Consider the following 19,523-nt stretch of genomic DNA (forward strand, 5'->3'; position numbering starts at 1 on the left):
TACACTTTGTTTTCTTTATTTTCCTTCTTTGTTAGCCATGTCCCTAGCCTACGTTTCGTCCTAATAAAAGTCCTTCTTGATTTTAGGGAACTATAGTTTGAAGTAGAAGCTAGTTATATGGGCTAAAAAGATGTAGTGATGCATAATTAAAAAAAAAAAAGATAAATAAAGTGGGTTGACTAACATTTTATTTGACTTGAGATCGTATTATTTCTAAGCTGAGGGCATATTTATTTCATCTTGGTGAGAGCATGTGATATCACTTCTTTATTATTTTCTCTCTCAATTACCATTCATTGGAGTGACTATTTTTATTGGGATTAATTTATTTGTGAGAGTGTCACTACTTCCAGTGAGATTTTGGGGTTTGACATGTCATTCTTGAGAGTAGCTAAAACAAAGTCTACTGGGCTAATTCATGTGGATGGTTGATGTGGGTGTGATGTTGCTTTAGACTGGAGATAATGCTTATACTTTTATTTGATTGCTATCATTAATCTGATGGAATAAATACGAGTGTTTCTATTAAAACAAAAAAAAATTATTTTGAATTTGAATTTTGTTTTCGCTTTATTTGCTAGGGACTAGCAATAAGCTGGTTGGGGGGTGTGTTGAGTGTTAGAAAATGCATATTTATAAAGGAGAAAACCGTCATTTTACATTTTAAGTCTTACTAACAACCCTTACTTTTATATATTTAACCTTCTTGTGATTTAATTACATGTGTTTTATTTTAATTAAGTATTTTATGTATTTTAGGGGCATTATAGTCATTTCACAATAAAGGAGAGATCAGACGACAAAACGGACATCACTTTTGAACTCAGGACGGTCGAAAACCTTAGGAGGAGCATAAAAGGAAAAATGGCACTATTCACATGTACGGTACTATTCACGTGTACGGTAATGTATACGTTACTGTTCACGACACTGTTCACATAGACGGATGATGACGTGGCATTGACCGATGATGTGGCATTGACTGATGAGGTGTCACGATCCTGTTGGACCAAAATTCTTATGTACTGTTGATGGTGACGTGGCAGCATATCAGTGGACGAAAAATCTCGCGTACGGTGCATGCATCACACAGGATTATTTTCAACCAAACCGCGTTACTGTTCATCCGGGTCAAACCGCGTTACTGTTCAAAGTCGGGTCAAACCGTGTTACTGTTCATCCGCGTGGTCAAACCGTGGACTGTTGACTGATGACGTGGCGCAATCCTGAGCGTCCAAACTGTTTTTAATCCGATGGCCATGATTTACTCCATGTATCTATAAAAAGGGGGCCTCCCCCCCCTAATTTGAGATCTCTGAATCCATTTTTGGACTCTGTTTTCTGTAATTCCCTCTCCATCTTGTATTTTCTTTGTATTTTAATAAATTCCTATTTTGCCCCTAGTTCAATTATGAGTGGCTAATTTTCTTTCAAGCTTGGGTTGAAGGTGAAGTCTCAACATGTGTCATGGGCTTAATTTGGTAAATTTATTTTCTCTTCCCCTCTAGTTTTTGTGGATGTTTTGACTTCTCGTCAACAAATAATACTAATCTTGTCTAGATACCACCTTGGTTACACCGGCTCTCTAGTATAAGGTTATTATTATTTGGCACGATAAGCCCTTAGCACCATATTGATTAGAGCGTGGTTCATGAGGTGTGGATTCCCCCCTCATGATTTAATTGGCATTAATAAGGAATATTTAGCCCATGATGCATGTTGATACGGATCCAGATACCCAAGTACGTCATTTCAATAGAATTCTCTTCAATTTATTCTCACCATTTCAATACCAATTTTAGAATTTATTCTCTCCATTTTAATTTAAGTTTTAGCATATTCCAATCATTTCCACCACAAATCCAATCACCCATTCACAAAATTAATTCTACACAATTAAAATCCACCTCCTCGTGGGATCGACACTCGTCACCATTAATCTATACTACAACAGATTCGTGCGCTTGCGAGTACATTAAAATTTGCACAACACAGATCCTGGCATGCTTGGCTTCTGTCTCGCCATAAAACAGGCTTTGAGACTTTGTTGAGCCTTTGCATGCCTTGGATTCTTCGAGGATTGGGATTCTGCTTGCCTTCTCGTGGCCGAGCAGATCTTGGCATGCTTGGCTTCTGTCTCGCCATAAGACAGGCTTTGAGACTTTGTTGAGCCTTTGCATGCCTTTGATAGGTGGCCCCAGCATTTTTGAGACCGAATGGCATTACCCTGTAACAGAACAAACCTTGGTTAGTGATGAAAGCCGTGCTCTCCTCATCCTGCTCGTACATGGGGATCTGGTTGTATCCCGAGAACGCGTCCATGAAGCTAAGCAGACCATGTCCAGCCGTTGAATCTGCTAGCTGATCGATCTTTGGTAAAGGGAAGCTGTCTTTTGGGCACGCCTTATTGAGGTCTGTGAAATCCACACACATCCTCCACTTGCCGTTTGCCTTCTTTACCAACACCACATTCGATATCCACTCAGGGTAACTGACTTCCCGAATGAACCCTGCTCTCAAGAGCTTCTCCACCTCGCCATTTATAGCCTCATACCTCTCCTGGTTGAAGCACCTCCTCTTCTGCCTTACTGCCCGAGCACCTTTCTTTATTGCCAGCTTATGAAATGCTACCTCAGGGTCAATCCCTGGCATGTCTTCATGTGTCCAAGCAAACACATCAGCATGAGCCTCTAAGCATTTCACCAACTCCTGCTTTTGCTCTCCCTTAAGTCTCGACCCGATTCTGATCGTCTTTCCCGGGTTCTCTGGTCCCAGGCTTACTGTTTCCAGATCCTCTACAGGTTCTTGTCTGCCCTTCTTGTTTTCCACTCGGGTATCGAGGGATGTTATCTGCATTGCTTCCCTTGCTGCCGAGGAGTAGCAGCTTCTTGCGATCCTCTGGTCTCCTCGTACCACTCCTACTACCCCATTCACCCGGTACTTCAGAGCCAGATAATGGTTGGACAACACCGCTTTGCTCATCCTTAAAAATGGCCGACCTAGGATCATCTGGTAAGGACCTTCCTCATCCACTACGACAAAGTTCAGTATCATTGTTCTTTCTGTCGGGGAGCTCCCAATTGTGATAGGCAGCTCGACCACGCCCAGAGGGACCAGCTTCCCTCCTCCGAACCCCTTCAAGGAGGTATTGGTGTATTCCAACTTCCGGTCGGCTATTCCCATCCCTTCCAGGGTTGACTTAAATAACACATCAACTGAGCTCCCTATATCAATCAGTATCCGGTCAAACTTCTTGCTAGCGACAGTAGCCTTGATGACTAAAGCATCCTCGTGGGGGTATAGAATCCCTTCCTCATCCTCATCCGTCCACATGATTGGCACTTGCCTGACCCTTGCTCGTTTGGCTGCTGGGGTGTTGAAGAGTACCTCTTTACTGGTCATGGCATACCTAGCATAATTTTTTCTCGATCTGTTGGAATCTCCGGCCAATGTTGGGCCCCCAGCTATCACCCTTACTGCGGACTGCTCGCGCCTCAAGTTTCTACCACTCTGCTCCCCTTCACCTGTTGTGGCCACCATCGGGAAAGTCCCATCCATAAACTCGTCCAGGTACCGATTTCTCACCAAATCTTCGACCTGGGTCTTAAGATTTCTACACTATGCTGTGGTATGGCCATGGGTGCCATGGAACTTACAATAACGTCATTTATCCCTCCTGTTGGGTAGCTTTGTTATTGGTGTAGGGAGGTGCAGCAGCCCTCGATCCTTTATGGCCTCGTACACCTCATCCAAGGACATCTTCAAGGAAGTGTACCGCCCATAGTCCGGGTTCTGGTCGATCAGGTGCACTGCTCTTTCTCTGTTTGCCCCGCTCTGAGTTGGGGGCGGTGGAAGTATTTCTGTTCTGCTCGCTCTGCTACCGTGGGGATGTTGATGAAGACCACCAAATGCCGACTCATGCCTTCTCCAAGGCTCCCTAGCTGGGGAACGAGGAGGTTGCGCCCTGCTGCGCTGATACTGTGGTGGCCTCTGATGAGGCTGGTAAGCAGTTATCCGACCTCCTGCTCCACTACCGGAGGCCTGGTGGTCCCTCCTCCTGATCGGCCCATTCCCCGGTAATGCTTTCTTCTCTTTCCTCCCCAACCCTTCTAACTGGTCTGTCTTAATCCGTGCAGCCTTCTCCTCTTCAATCTCGATGTCTCTCTTAACCTGTTCGTATGCGGCTGCATACATTTGAATAGCTGGGCTTCTCAAATTGTACCACAACCTTCCTATCTTCACCCCTTCTTTCAATCCCCTTAACGCCTGAGGGTGGTTGAAAGCTCCCAAGTCGAGGACAGTCCGATGAAACCTCTTGATGAATTCCCGAAGGGTTTCTTGCTGCCCCTGTTTCATGCTTTTCAGCTCCATCATGTCATCTTCCGGTGCCACTGCCCCACTAAACTGCTCCGCGAATTCCTGGCACATCTGCTCGAAGGTTTTAATGCTGCCCCGAGGAAGTTTCCTGTACCATTCTTGTGCACGTCCCTCAAAGGATAGTGGGAACACCCTGCACCTTTGGGATTGAGATAATCCTTGTACCCCAGTTATGTCGTTGAAGCGCTCTATGTGCACCAGCGGATCAGTTCTTCCCGAGTATCTGAGGTCTGGGAGGCGGAAATCTCTCGGAATAACTGCCCTCATGATCTCTGCTGCGAGCGGTGATTCTCCGTCCAGCATTATCCTCCAACCAGGGGCTCTGTTCCTTCCTTGCATGTCGTCAATTATCTGCGCTAGTCTGCGCACTTCCTCCTCCAGCTGCACTGCACGACCAGGGTCACGTGCTGCAACTTGATCCCACTCTTGCTCTACATCATGCAAGTGTTGCCTCAACTCTGTTTCCTCTGCATTCACCACCTCGTCGTCCTCGTCACCAGTCTGTCTTGCCGGGGACTGCTCTCTTTCTCTATGAAATTCTCCCCGCAGAGGTACGTTACCTCTCTCACCACCAAATCTCCCAGTGGTTTGACTTCTCCCCGCACTATCGGGACCTGGTGCCACTCCACCGCCTCTCACCCTTCCCTCTTGGGTTACCCTTCGCTCGCTCCGCAGCTCATGCAGGATGGTTGTCAAGGTCTCCATCTTCTTTTCCATCCGTTCCATTCGGTCGAACATGACTTTTTCCCGTGCTTTACTGACTATCTCCCTCAGCGTCACGGAATCGTTAAGCCTCCTATCACCCCCTTGTGCACTACTTCCTCCTGTCTCCATTGCTTCACTCATCTTCTTGCTATCAACAGAAGCTTTTTGCTCTCATCCCCACAGACGGCGCCAAAATGTTGATGCGGGATTCCGATTCTCCTCGTTCTACGACCAGGATCTCTGCTCGATCAATGTCATCACGACCAGGGGGTCTCCTCGCAAGGCTTCTTCTCCAGAGGTTCCTGCGCACACAGACAAGTCAGAGTACGCCGGTTATTTTTCCGGCGCAAACCCTCCGACGCTCAAGTCAGATATGAAGGTTCGGGGAACGCTTGCCACAGATCTTATGACTTTTTCGTGATTTTCTCTTCTTTAGAATTTCTTTTCTAATCTCAAAAATGCTAACACCTTTACCTTCGTTGTCTACCTTTTTATAGGCTTCCTCTGAATCCTAGTTTTCCGCTTTTTTCGAGACGGTATGGGACTTTGACTGCTGCGTTATGGGAAACGTGGGATCTTGCGTGTTACGCCACGGTTCTGGGGAAAGCGTGGCTGTCGTGGTTCTGTGAGATCTTGTTTCCGCTTTTTTGGGGGACGGTATGGGACTCCGACTGCTGCGTTATGCTGCGTTATGGGCAAACGTAGGATCTTGCGTGTTACGCCACGGTTCTGGGAAAAGCGTGGCTGTCGTGCCTAGATTCTCGGGCTGGAGAGCATGTCTTGCCAACTGCCGTCGACCGGGTCTCCTCGCCTCTCGACCTCTAGCCGGAATGGCCTTATGCCTCTTACAGGAAATTTGCCTCGCGGATGACGTGCTTGTGGACGAGCAGGATATTTCTGCTCCTGTTCCCCCGCGCACCAGGCTTTTACGGAACACACCGGTTCGCAGAACTCTGCCATCAGATATCTGCTCACCATGTCTGGTCTCGTCGACGTATTTCTCTCAAACAATAATAGTTGTATTATGTGCTTAATTTATATTTTTAATGTTATTCGTAAAGTGTTATATAAAGATTGGTTAATGTTTAATACGTTAAGAAAGATAAGATAATTAATATACAGTAATGTTTTTTTTATGAGCGAGATTATTTATCATAATGAGGTTGGTTGCAAGATGACAATCCTTTTAATAAATATTACACCACGAATTACGGAATTGTGTCGTGTGTACGAAATTGTTCACTTTTTGTGTTTCTTTTTAACTTTTTTTTTTTTTAAAAAACTTTTTTTAACACGAGCATGCACGAATGAATGAGGTAGAGAAGCCCCAGTCGGGGTGGGGCCCACCAAAAATGGTGATTTTCAAAGTCATGTTGTCGATGTCAGTTGTCAACCATGTGTGTGTGTGTGTGTCTTGTACGGAATAATTGACCAAAAAAATAAAAAAATAAAAAAGTAGAAAAAACGAAAGCGGTAGGTCGGTGGGGTGTGGGTCCCAATGCTGTACTGGCCGTACGGCGTCGTGGAAAGCAAGAGCGGAACATAAGGCAAAGCTGACGAGATCCCGCGACTCTTCACTGCTGACGTGGTCCCCACTCCCTCATGCCATCAATACCAAGCATTAAGCGCCGAGCAATTTTTTTTATTAAATCTTCTCTTTTCAATTACTTTATTATTATTATTATTATTATTTAATTAAATGTCTATGTCTATGTGACACGGAATTTATGTTGTGTGGGCCTAATCATAAATCGACGGAAATTTCTCACGTTAAAGAGAGATTAATTGAATGACGAAAATTTTGATTTTGTGAAAAAAGACTTGATTTTTTTAAAGAAAATCTTGAGAAATTACGTGGGAATCTTTTGCTGACTTTTTTTTTTTAGATTGATTAATCATCAGATTACTGCATTACACAGATATTTACAACAACTGCTTATTGTAGCAGAGATATTACACTGATATTTACAATCAGATATACATGATTGGGACTTACATTATTACAATGAATTCTATGAAGTACATGCCCAATATAAATAACCCCTCGCAGGAGAGGATGTTCATACTCCACTTGCATTTCGCAAGGGAGAAGAATATAAAGAATATTTAGCCCCCACAATACTTTTGTGGGGGCTTGTGAGGGCAGCAGCCCACCACTTCGGCAATCTTTTGCTGACTTAAAAGAAAAGGAAAGTTGAATTACTAAAATTTGTCTTTCGCGGGCGGGCAGGACTAAATCACCAAAGAGGGTAGGGTTTTGTAGAAATTACAAGGGAAAAAATTAAAATTAACTTTTATGCACTCATTTAATTAAGAAAACCTATAAATAATTTGAGATTTTAAAGGGAGACAAATAAAGCTTGTGGTAAATTAATTAAGTGAAGTCTGCAGCAGACAACAGCTCTTAAAGTAATAATAATTTGCAATTTACCATTTCCAATATATTTATCTCAGTAGGTCGGTAGAGTTCTCATTATTGCCTTATCAAATATATATATATATATATATATATATATATATATATATATAAAACATCATGGACTTATCAACTCTTGATGATCATCAAAAGATTTTGTTTTAAGCTTTCCTGCCAATTTTTTTGACCCTTGACAATTCGTCTTTGAATGGAGTTGAAGACTCCAAAATACCAAAAGCCAAACACATAAAAATCTTTAAATTTGCCATTCTTTTTTATATTGCATAGAATGCGTCAAAGGTAAATAATTTAGAGTATTCTGTATGATATTTTTATTTATTTATTTAGGTGTCCTTTTCTTTATGAGGCAAAAAAAAAAAATGGCCAATGAAAATGTTATCTTCTTGTACAAAAGTTTTCTACTTTTCTTGTTGGATTAATCTGATTCTTCTTCATTCACCAAACCATTTAATTTTTACTTTAAAATAAATTTAGTAAAAGAAGTTTATATTAATTCAATAAAAAAAAACGCTTTTGTACGTAACACAATTTTCATATACGCTAACGTCTATATTGAAAAACAATAATGATAACCATATTTATGTTTTATAAATTGATATACTGTGAAATTTATCAAATACATTAATTATATATATAGACATTTGATACATTCAAATTTTTATTTTTATTTTTTGGTTTTCCATGCGTTGCTATAGATTGATTTCCTAATTTTTCCTTCTTGTAAACATTAACTGTGACAATTTTTAGCTGCTATTATAAATTAATCCAACAACCAAAATCAATTAAGTGAACGAGAGAAAATTAGAATTTTCAAACAAACAAACAAACAAATGAGAACAGACCTCTAGATGAAGTATGTGTGATATCATGATTACGCAAGTCTTTCATTTTTATTTTATTATTTTTTTTTTTTTGTGGGTGCCCTCATTGATTTTTGCTTGCAAGAAAAAGAAAAAAAAAATTCACGTACCTTTCATGCATGACCTAACCCTAGCTATATATTTGCGTGCACCATTCTTTGAGGACAAGCAAGCGAGACAAAGTGATATAAGCATAATTAGGGTGGGGGTAGATTTTAATTAATCTGTTATCAAATAATTCTCTAATGCCTCATGATTAGTATTCATACAATCATCTTTTGGTTATTCAAATAGGGTTTATTATTTATTTATTTATTTATCACGGCTTTCAAAAGAATTAATATTGTTGAGACATTAATATATGATTTATTAATGTGATATTCAGGATTTTGAATTTATTAAAATCTCAAAAAATTACTAGACCAAGTTGGTTAATAGTGTAATATTAATCATAAAAGTTATTAAAACTCGTAGTTTAATAAAATCTAATATCTTACACCATATCGACACTATACATATTCAATGTTTAGCTCAATTCCCACATCACCTCATCAGTGCATATCATAAAAACATCACATCAATGCCCACTTGGGAATCAAAGATCATTATCCTCAGTGTCAGTAATCTGATTTGGACGGTGCTGATTCAAGAGCAAGATCAAGTAACAGCTCAGGCAACAATCATGCATGTGCGTTCATGCAGATTCAAGTTTAGAAGTGTGCATAAAAAAAAAAAAAAAAAAAAATACAGCTGCGCAAACGCGGTGTTAAATTTTGATTGAAAATGATTTTCAAACTGTTTGTTGATACTTTCAGCTTTTCGAAGAACATTGAAGAAATATGAAATATGATAAGCGTAAGTGTTTACGACCGCCGATCAGCGTTCACATTTGAATATCTTATAATAAAATATTCGAAATGATTATGCGATGACAGTCATCTTGTATTCCAAATTCGTCGATTACATACAGGTGGTACAGCTGGTTAGTTTCTGTTAACGTGGCACAATCACAGTGCATAAAATAAATCAAGAAGATACCCAAGAGCTTTGCGCACCCGATCGGATTGGATAATCAATCATATTCTTACACCATTTTCAAAATTTTTAATCGTTTCATTTGGACCATTATTCATTAACAATTCAATCATAATTCGAGTAGTTCTTGTTCATGATATGATGTGAGGTTGATGAAAATGAAATTTCCTGTTTATTTTTTATATTTAAAAATTTTACTTTAAAATACTCCAACGGTTAAATATGTTATACTTTTCTCATCTTTTTTCTTTTTTTTAATATAATAATACCCTTACAACAATACTCTTAAGGATGTCAATAAAAAGAAAAAAAAATTGATAATTTGCCAATTTAGTCTTACAAATAACATAAAAATTTACTCTAAATTTTTATATTATTAATTTATTTTTAAGATTAATTTAATATATTATTTTTAAAAAATAATTATTAATAAGATTGCTGCATGGTTATAAAACATATTGGTTATCTCATATTGCTATTTATTGGTTAAGTTGCCAATATATCATTATTGGTTAAGTTGCCAATATATCATTATTGGTTAAGTTAGCTTTCATAAAGATAAATTAATTAATATCAAGAATATTGTTGTAAGAATATTATGATAAAAGCTAAGAAAAGTTAAGAGTAAGAATGTAACATATTTAATCGTAAGGATATTTTGAAGTATTATTTAAAATATAGAGACTAAATAGACATTTAATTAAATTATAGGGACTAAACCCGTATGTTCACTTAAATGAGGCTTTACCTTCTTTTCTCATGATCAAACATTTGTTGAATTATACGAAATTTTATCTTTATGTCTTACACTTCATGTTTCTTATTATTTGACGTCGTATCATATTCCTGTATTCACTTTTGATCCACTAGTTCTTGAGCGATTATTATGTACATTTTAATCTTAAACACATTTTCTAAATAAGAAAATTATCAATTTTTCTATAAAAAAGAATGCTTGTGACTAAACATTTTTATCAAAATCACAAATTTCTCGAATAAGATGAGAAATTGATTCAATTTTTTCTTTTTTTAGTACTTTTAAATCATTTCATATTAATAAAAATCGAACCGCATATCGAATTGATTAAATCTGAGAGTAGTATTTGCCGGACAAATTATAAAATCAAACCGTATATCGAATCGATTAATAAAATCCGATTATTAAGAAAGTTATTTTTTTTTTTGGCAGCGGTTGTTGCCGCTTTGGCAGCTAGCTAGGGTTGGCTTCTTCATTAAAATTGTGTATCAGTGTACAAATCTAAAGGACTAGAAAAGCCCTAATTTTGGCCACTTGAAAAGAACTTTTGGCTTCTTGTTTTGATAAAATCAAACACTACAAGTTTGGTATAGAAATTTATTATTTTCTCCTAATTTGGGAATTCCATCTTTTTTATTAAAAAAAAAAGAAAAAGAAAAAACCCCAAATTGGAAAAAAATATCTAAGAAAATCTGAAACTTTTTAGTTCACTATCTGTAAATATAGTTGGCAGGATTTCTTTTGAGATATTGGTAAAAACCCAATGCCAACTTCGGTTTGTATTGTTATGATATTTGTAAATTATTTCTCTTTGTTGATCCATCTATTTTTTTTTTTTAATCAATTTTACTCATTAGGATTAATTAAAATGCATGCTTCCCAATTTGAACGAAAGCACCCAAGTTGGTGTGGTTTCACGATATTCAAACTCCTCCTTTCTTGACCCATCTAATAATAATAATCTTATCCCAATACCCCCCCCCCCCCCCCTTTCCTCCAACAAGTTAAATTATCATATTAAGTACTTTGTTTGCTCTCAAAATTATTTATAATCTTTTTATAATATTATAAATAGATTATTTTCCACTCTACCTATGTGAGATTTACAAGAGTTGGGTGTCGATTGGTATTGTTCACTTTATGTTTTTATTTTTAACAATAAAGTTTGTCTTTTGATTTAAAGATTCAGGCATCTATGAAGAATGATGCGAAAGGAGTGACTTTACACGGAATCAAAAAGAGAGAAAAAGCCGATTCCTTTGTAAAAAACACACAAGTGTGAAAATGCCGTGGGGGAGTGGGTTCGCTAAACACAACTTGCTTAGATTCCAAAACAAAACAAAATTAAACCAAAAATTAAAAAAAAATAAACATTCAGAATGTGCGGCACTACTCATCTCAACGAGTGACGATAGATATACTAAACTTTTTTATCTTAAATTCCATCTCAAATATATCATTAATTAATTAATTAATAATTTTTAAAATATTTAAGTAAATTAATTATATTATTTTAATTAATTAATTAATAAATATCACATTATTTAAGATAAATTTTTAAATAAATAATTTGAAATGTACGGCACTAACAGTAGTATCTCAATTCTCAACATCTCATCTTCTTATCCTCCATTTATTCTAAAGAATATTGTCCCATCCCCATCGCCTCCTACGGGGTGCGTGAACGATAATTTCTAGGAATAATGATATTTTTAATGTGCGCGTGGGATCACGGGGGATGGCCGGAGCGTGGGTAGTTTTAAATATGACACGTTGATTAGATGACAAAAGACGTTAAAGGTAAAGGGGCATTCGGAGTCACGGAATTGTACTGCATTTGGACTACGGAAAAAAAAAAAATGATTTAAAAATGATTCATGCCCGATAATTGCGCGCAGCCAACGTTTATTTTTCGGGCTGTGTCTCCTTTTTTTTTCTTTTTTTTGCCCCTTTTTCAGAGGATGGCTGTCGCCCCTTTTTAAACTTTTCATGTCGATTTATTTTTCGAACTATGACAGACATCGACGCCCAAACTTCCAACGGTTTAAGAAATAAACCGTTAACTCACATTTTGTTTTACCCTCTCTTGTTAATAAATTTCTTCTATTTCAATGGAGTTTTTTTTTTTTCGATTTGAAAGGTAAGCCAGTCTTAAATTGTTTTTTGTTAGCATTTTACTTATTTAATTTCGTTCAAACTCATAATATTATAGTATATTAATATATTTATATCTAATTAAATAGATATAATTCACAAAAAGTAACGTTACACATCTCAAATTTTATCTCAAAAAATTATCTCAAATGAGTGTGGTACTATGTAATTAATTTAATTATATCTTGTAAAAAATTACCAACCACTTAATTAATGACACATCATTTAAGATAAAATTTAAAACAAACAAATTTTTGATACATTTATTATTACTCAATCACTAACGCAGTTATATTTAAATAAATATATATATATATATATTTGAAATGATAGGTGCAACTGTGTACTTTTGAAACGGATCTAATTATCTATGCAAACTTTGAAAGTGGGGTATCTTTTTATCTTTCTTTTATTTATCTCTTAATATCATTAACAATAGTTGTAATTACTAAAGTGTTTTGCTTTTTCATCCTATGGACTATTGACCCTGCGGAAAGGTCACTTGGGACCCTTGGAGATGGAAAGTGTAAAACAAAGTTTTTAATCCATAAATAAAAACGCCTGCCTTCAAAGACTATAAAAATTATCTGCAAGAATAGTATAAAGTGATAAGCACGAATTATAGTTAATATTTTTTTTATTTAATGTTTCCCGTGATTAAGTTTAATAAAAATATAAATCTACCTTATTCGTACGTATCAATCTCAAATAATCTTGATTTTTCTTTTTCTCTTAAATATTAAAATTTTATCATTAAAAAAATTAGTGATAATGAAGTTACCAACGTTTAAGTAATTTTTTTTTTTATGACTGAGTTATTGTCAGATAAATAATTAAAGAATCATAAAAAAAAAATTACCTATGTATTGATGTAACTAACATATATTATAGCTTAATTATTGCCTTCGGTTGAAGGCATTCCACCGTACAAGAAACAACCGCCCAACTTGGCAACTTCTATCTGAGCTGACTCATCGTGCGCGCCACACTTTCATTTTAAAAATAAAATACATAAAATCATTAATTAAATTATAGAAAATTTAAAAAAAAAAAGAATAATTAATAAATATTGAGTATTTATTTCCCTCAGCAATTGTGTGAGATTGTACCTGACAAGTACTCCTACACGTACCTCTCTCTCTCTCTCATCATCACCTTTCTGTGTCTCTCTTTCGCTTTCTTTATTCGCCCCGCTCCCCCTTTATTATCCCCCCACTCTTAACTCTTTCCTCTCCCCAAGCGCAAAAATTTTCTCTCACTTTCTCGCGAACCAAACACCCCTTTTCCTTCTGTTAAATCCTTAGTCTTCCTTAGTCTTCACACTCAAACTCACTCGATTTCAGCTCAAATTCCACCAAAATTGACCTTAAGTCGAAGATGAAGCAATTAATTCGCCGTCTTTCTCGCGTCGCCGACTCCTCGCAGTACAGTCTCCTGCGGTCCGACTCCACGCAAGCAGCGCGCCGCCGCCCGCGTCGCGCGGAGTCGTTCCGCGCTCTCAAGGCGTCGTTGGCACGCCGGTCACCGAACTCGAAGCCGGTCCCCGAAGGCCACGTGCCGGTCTACGTCGGAGACGAGATGGAGCGGTTCGTGGTCAGCGCCGAGCTGCTGAATCACCCCGTCTTCGTCGGCTTGCTCAACAAGTCGGCTCAAGAGTACGGCTACGAACAAAAAGGCGTCCTCCGCATTCCCTGTCACGTGGTGGTTTTCGAGCGCGTCGTGGAATCGCTCCGACTGGGACTTGAGTCGCGTGACCTACAGGATCTGCTCAGCTCCGTCTCCGACGAGTATTTTTAGTATCTTGTTTTTCAAAAGAAAAATGGAGAAAAAATAGGAGAAAATAGGAAAGATCTTGATATACATATGTATCTATAAAATACACAGAAACGAGGTCTTTTTCTTTTTTTGTTTTTTTTTTGTAAATAGTTTTTTAAGATCTTTCTTCCTTTTTTTTTTATTTTCTCTTTTTTAAAAGAGAAAATTTTTAGGGGTTTGGTGAGTAGTTTTGTTGCTGGTAGTAGTCTGTTGTAAATGAGACTGAAACGGCGACGGAGAAATGAAAATGAAAATTGCTCTTTGCTTTTTGCTCCATTTTTTTTCCTATTATTTTGGCATAATTTGAGTTTTCTTGAGAAACTTATGGCAGCTGTTACATGTTACTACTGCTTTAGCCATTGAAGCTGGTGTTTGCTTGCTGAGAAAATTTGTTCAGGACTTAAGATGAAATAAAACAAAATTAAGCTAGTGTGAAAATTTTACTCTTTTTTTTTTTTTTTTTTTTTTCCGATTACCATGATAGAATGAAATATGAATTACAAAATTCGTATATTGGTGAGATCTGATTTTTAGGATCAAATAAATCTTTGGATATGCACGATTATTATCTTCTACATTAAGTTTTAGATTCTTTACGATAAGGATTCTAACATTTATTATAGGTTTAGGTAAAATAAAATATAATAGCTATTATTATTTTGATAATATCACATTGATATTTGAGACTCCCCCATTTCTCTTTAGTTGGAAGTATGTCTCTCCTCTTTACTAGATTTTTGACTCATCTTTTATCCAATTATTAATATTCAAGGAAAAAAAACTTCACAGTCATAAATTTGAAAGAATGTTAATTTCAATGTAATTTGAGGCCAAAAGAAAAATAAAAGAGAGAGAGAGAATGGGGGCAAGATTGTAATTTGAAGGAATTTGCGGTGGTTGTTTCATGAGGATGATAGGGTGATGTTGGGTACTACTTGAGAATGTTGGATACATGCATAATTTCGAATTAAAAGTGAGGGTAATGTGGTCAATTACGGTGCGGATAGAAATTAGCGTTTTGTGGGTGCAATAATAATGAAGGATGTGCGGTTTGATGCAACACGAGTGCGTACGTTACCTTCTAAGTTCATTTATTTTTCATTTTAACGTTTTGCTTTTACTGTTAATTAATATTATTACTACTATTTCTATTATAGAAATATGAATAATTTTCTTTCTATTTATTCGGCTTTTTTTTTTCTTTTCTTTTCTTTTCTTTTCTTTTTTGGGATAATCACTCTTATGTGTGTGTGTGTGTGATATTTCTTTCTAACAAAAGCTAGTGGAAGATTACAGTCACACAATTTGACAATTTTATGTTATACCCATTACCCACATTCACAATTTTATAAAAAGATTTAGGACGCATTCGGTATTATTTTTCAATTATTGTTTTCATGAAACCAAAAAAAATATTTACTAGTGATATTTACATTAGTTTATACACACTTATTTGTACAAAGGTGTTTACATCTCTATCATATTTACTAGTGATTTGATTGTAAGCAATATGGCAGTCACAAAAATATAATCAATTAACTAATGGGGTGGGTAACCCATATTGGTAGGATAAAAGCACTGGTCCATATGATTGTGTTAATTGATATATTTATATCACATTAACTTGTATAAAATAAATTTATTTAGTAACTTTTGTCTTAGTAATAGCTCTAAATAAAAAGATTATCGTAAGTTATACATATACAGTGATGCTCACACGTGGATATCTCCGCGAAATTAAAATGTGATTTTTTAGCATTGTCTATATTTTAATAAAGTAAAGATGACATTAATAAATATAAAAAATATAAATTTTAACATACTAGAAGACAAAAAAATATAATATTAATTTATTGAATTCCAAATAATTTACATTTTAATGATAATAAAGTGAGAATTTCCTTATTAATAATGATCACTCTATGTATAAAAACGTAAGTTTAGGTTTATTATATGTTTCATTGGGAGAACTTTAACCACTTATCCAAACAAATAACAATGCTGTGCTTTTGTAGAATCCAAGGATAAAGCGAATAAAAGAAGCGGATAATGCGGCAGTTGATTAGCAAACTCTAATGATTCTTAAACAGTTACGATTATTACAAACTCAATATAATCATGCTTTTGTCTTTTGTCTTATCTCTCTTTAATTCAACTAATACATGCTTAATTTTGAGGCCATCTTCACCTAAAAACAAGGTGGGTGCTTTCATAATTACTGAATAAAATTTCATATACAAATTATGGGAGATTATCAGGCTTTTCCCTCCAAAAATTTATACATGCCCACTTTCTCTTCTATTATTTTTATAATATTCAATAATCGCTTTGATACAAAAAATTTAAAGGATAATCGGGTTATTTGCTTAATATTATATCTTAAAAATATAAAATACATATTTATTATTAAAATAATATTTACAAATAATAATTATAACTTATGTTATTGATGCTCCAAAGTACCTTTTTTTTTTCAGTGAAGTGTAGCGTAATAAGCAAACATTATATTTGATAACAAGTGTCAGTAAATGGCAATATAATAGTGTCATTAGAACACAAATATACCGTAATATTATAATTATTTACCACCGGGAAAATGACTCTTAAGTCATAATGTTGATTTTGCTCAAATGTTCGATCCGAAAAGACATCAATATATATACCCCCATCAGATAAATAGAAATCGAATTTCTTTTGTGACAAAAATCACCAATATAGGATATGATTCTAGTTTTGTTGGGACTCATCCTAAGTTATTCTTGATTCTGCATGTTGAAAATTACTCTAAAAATTAATTGATTAAATTATTCAAATTGATAATATTCTGATATTGCATGTGAGTAGGCTAAGTTGTCACAAAGTTTTGGATTTCTTTCCGCTGTTATAAGTAGTGGAAGAATTGTCACTTTCTATGGAAAAAAAAAAAAAAAAAAAAAACCCATACACTCAGGATTGCGTGTGCTTCATCAAAATTCTTTTGGAGTGCGTTTGGGATTGAACTTGTACAACTATAACTTAAGAGTTACATCACTAAAGTGTTTGATAAACACTAACTGCTATGGTTTAGAAGTTATGTTGACATGATTTTTCACCTGTATCATAAAAAATCTATTATATTTTTAATAATTTTGTCAAAATTATTATTTAAAATTTATGTTTACTATATATTATTAATTTTTGTTCTATAATTATAGTTTTTTTTTTTCATAACAGCTGTAATTTAAAAGTTACAGTACCTCAATCTCAAACAAATCTTTGATCAATTAAGAAATAATATTATCTCTAATATATATATATATACACACACACGATCAATAATTATTTATTATGCTAAAGTCAAATATAAGTTAAAAAGGTAAAAAACACAAATTCCAATACATTATATTTATCCTATAATGTATTCAAATATATATATATATATATATGATTTGTGGAATTGGGCCAAAATGATTCCACCAATGTTGAAACCAATTTGGAAGGCTTTGAACGGTTATCTTTGTGTTGAAGAAAAATAACCAAGAGTGGGATTTTTTAGGGTTTTGGATAAAGAAGGTGTTATACCATGCTTGTTGGTAATCCCAGTAGGAAAAAGTCCGACAATGTGGTAAACGGGTTTCAAAATTTAGAGGGAAGGTTTTACAATTGTGGAGTAGGTCACCCCACTGATTTGGGCTCAATACTTTGAGGATTGTGGCCGTTGAATAAGCCGGTTCTGGATGGGCTTTGTCAAGAAAGAAATGTTTGAATTTAACAGATTCAGTTATTTCCAAAATGCTTTGATAATAAGACTGGGGTTTTGTCAAATCCCATGGTTTGAAAAACCAGCCTTTGGGAAAAAACTTTGAAATGCTTTGAAAAGGATCAGAATGGTAAAATCCATCTTCTAGAGAAAGAATGTTTTGAAAATGGGTTTTATCAAACCAATCGGAGGTTTTCTTTGAAGGTGTTGGCTGAGAAAGCACAATTTGAGAAGATGAGCTTTCAGCAGAGACAACAACATTTTGGGAAGAGGGTTTTGTAATTTCAATTTCTTTTTTAGGAGAAATTTGGCTTTGAGAAAGGTTTTGGAGGGCGAGCATGAGCTCAGGAGATTTTGTAATGGAACTCATCCATTGCTTTACTTGGTCGTCAGAAGAGACCGATTTGTATTGGGCTCCATGTTCTTCAACCATTTCAATCCAAGATTTAATGGGTAAGGCTGAAGAAAGTAATTTTTCTTTGGAAGGGGTTGAAAGGGGTTCTTTGGAAGGTTCTTGGGAACCAGAGTCTTTGAGAACTGCTTTACCTTTATTCTTCTTTGGCGGCATTATCTGTTTTGAAGAAATTCTCTGGTTAGAAAATCAGGAACAGAATTTTTATCACCTTTAATAAACTCAATATCAAAATCAAAAACGCTTAAAATAGCTTGCCATCGTGCAAAAATCTGTTTTGATGCAATGTTTTGAACATCTTTTTCTAAAACATGTTTTGCAGCTTTGCAGTCAATTCTAAGTAAAAATTTTTGATTTAATAAATCACTTTGAAATTTTGTAATGCATAAAACAATGGAAAGGATTTCTTTTTTGATAGTAGAATAGTTTTTCTGGCAGTCATTCCAATGAGCAGAAACATATTGAACTATCTGTTCTTTATCATTATCCCTTTGTTTCAAAATTCCTCCATAACCTATGTCAGATGCATCGGTTTCAACAATTTTAGGTAATGCAGGATTTGCAAGAAATAAACAAGGAATGTTTTTTACAGATTGCTTTATTAATCTAACCACTTTGGTATGCTCTTCTGTCCATGCAACAGGATTCTTTTTTAACCTATCATGCAAAGGTTTAGACATCCTATTGATATTAGGGCAGAAATCAAGAACATAATTTAAACTACCAAGAAATCTTTGTAATTGGGTTTTGTCAAGAATTTTGTCTGGGAATTTATCCGCAAACAAAAGTGATCTCTCAATAGGGGTAATAGTGCCTTTGGAAATATGGTGACCAAGGAACCTGACTTTTGTTTGAAATAATGAAATCTTTGTACTTGAAAGAGCCAGGCCAGCCTTTTTTGTAACAAGATGAAAAGTCTTTAAATGTTTGAAGTGTTGATCAATACTTTGAGAAAAAATCAACACATCATCAATATAAACAATACAAAACTCGGAGTAGGGGTTATAAATGTCATTCATGATTCTTTGAAATTCCGAGGGTGCATTCTTTAAACCAAAGGGCATAACAGTCCATTCGTACTGTCCAAATGGAACAGTAAAAGCAGTTTTATAACGGTCTTTTGGATGAATTTGAATTTGCCAAAAACCAGACTTCATGTCAAATTTTGAAAAATAGAGCAGACACATTTTTGAGCAATCTTTTTATTAGGTATGGGGTACCTAATCCATTTT

The 19,523-nt window shown here is 35.5% G+C and overlaps 1 protein-coding gene across 1 annotated transcript; it reads left to right on the top strand.

Annotated features, from left to right (window-relative positions):
* The first annotated feature begins 13,445 nt into the window (after positions 1 to 13,445).
* LOC112097608 (auxin-responsive protein SAUR72-like) lies at positions 13,446 to 14,416 on the top strand. The gene has a single exon (XM_024182838.1). The coding sequence runs from the start codon at positions 13,703 to 13,705 to the stop codon at positions 14,120 to 14,122; it is 420 nt and encodes a 139-aa protein (XP_024038606.1). The 5' UTR covers positions 13,446 to 13,702; the 3' UTR covers positions 14,123 to 14,416.
* The last annotated feature ends 5,107 nt before the right edge of the window (positions 14,417 to 19,523 follow it).

This window comes from Citrus clementina, unplaced genomic scaffold (assembly GCF_000493195.1).
Source record: "Citrus clementina cultivar Clemenules unplaced genomic scaffold, Citrus_clementina_v1.0 scaffold_9, whole genome shotgun sequence".
Taxonomy (NCBI): Eukaryota; Viridiplantae; Streptophyta; class Magnoliopsida; order Sapindales; family Rutaceae; genus Citrus; species Citrus x clementina.

Excerpts from the sequence above, each read along its gene's own strand:
- LOC112097608 (XM_024182838.1), top strand. The coding sequence starts at position 13,703 with ATGAAGCAATTAATTCGCCGTCTTTCTCGCGTCGCCGACTCCTCGCAG.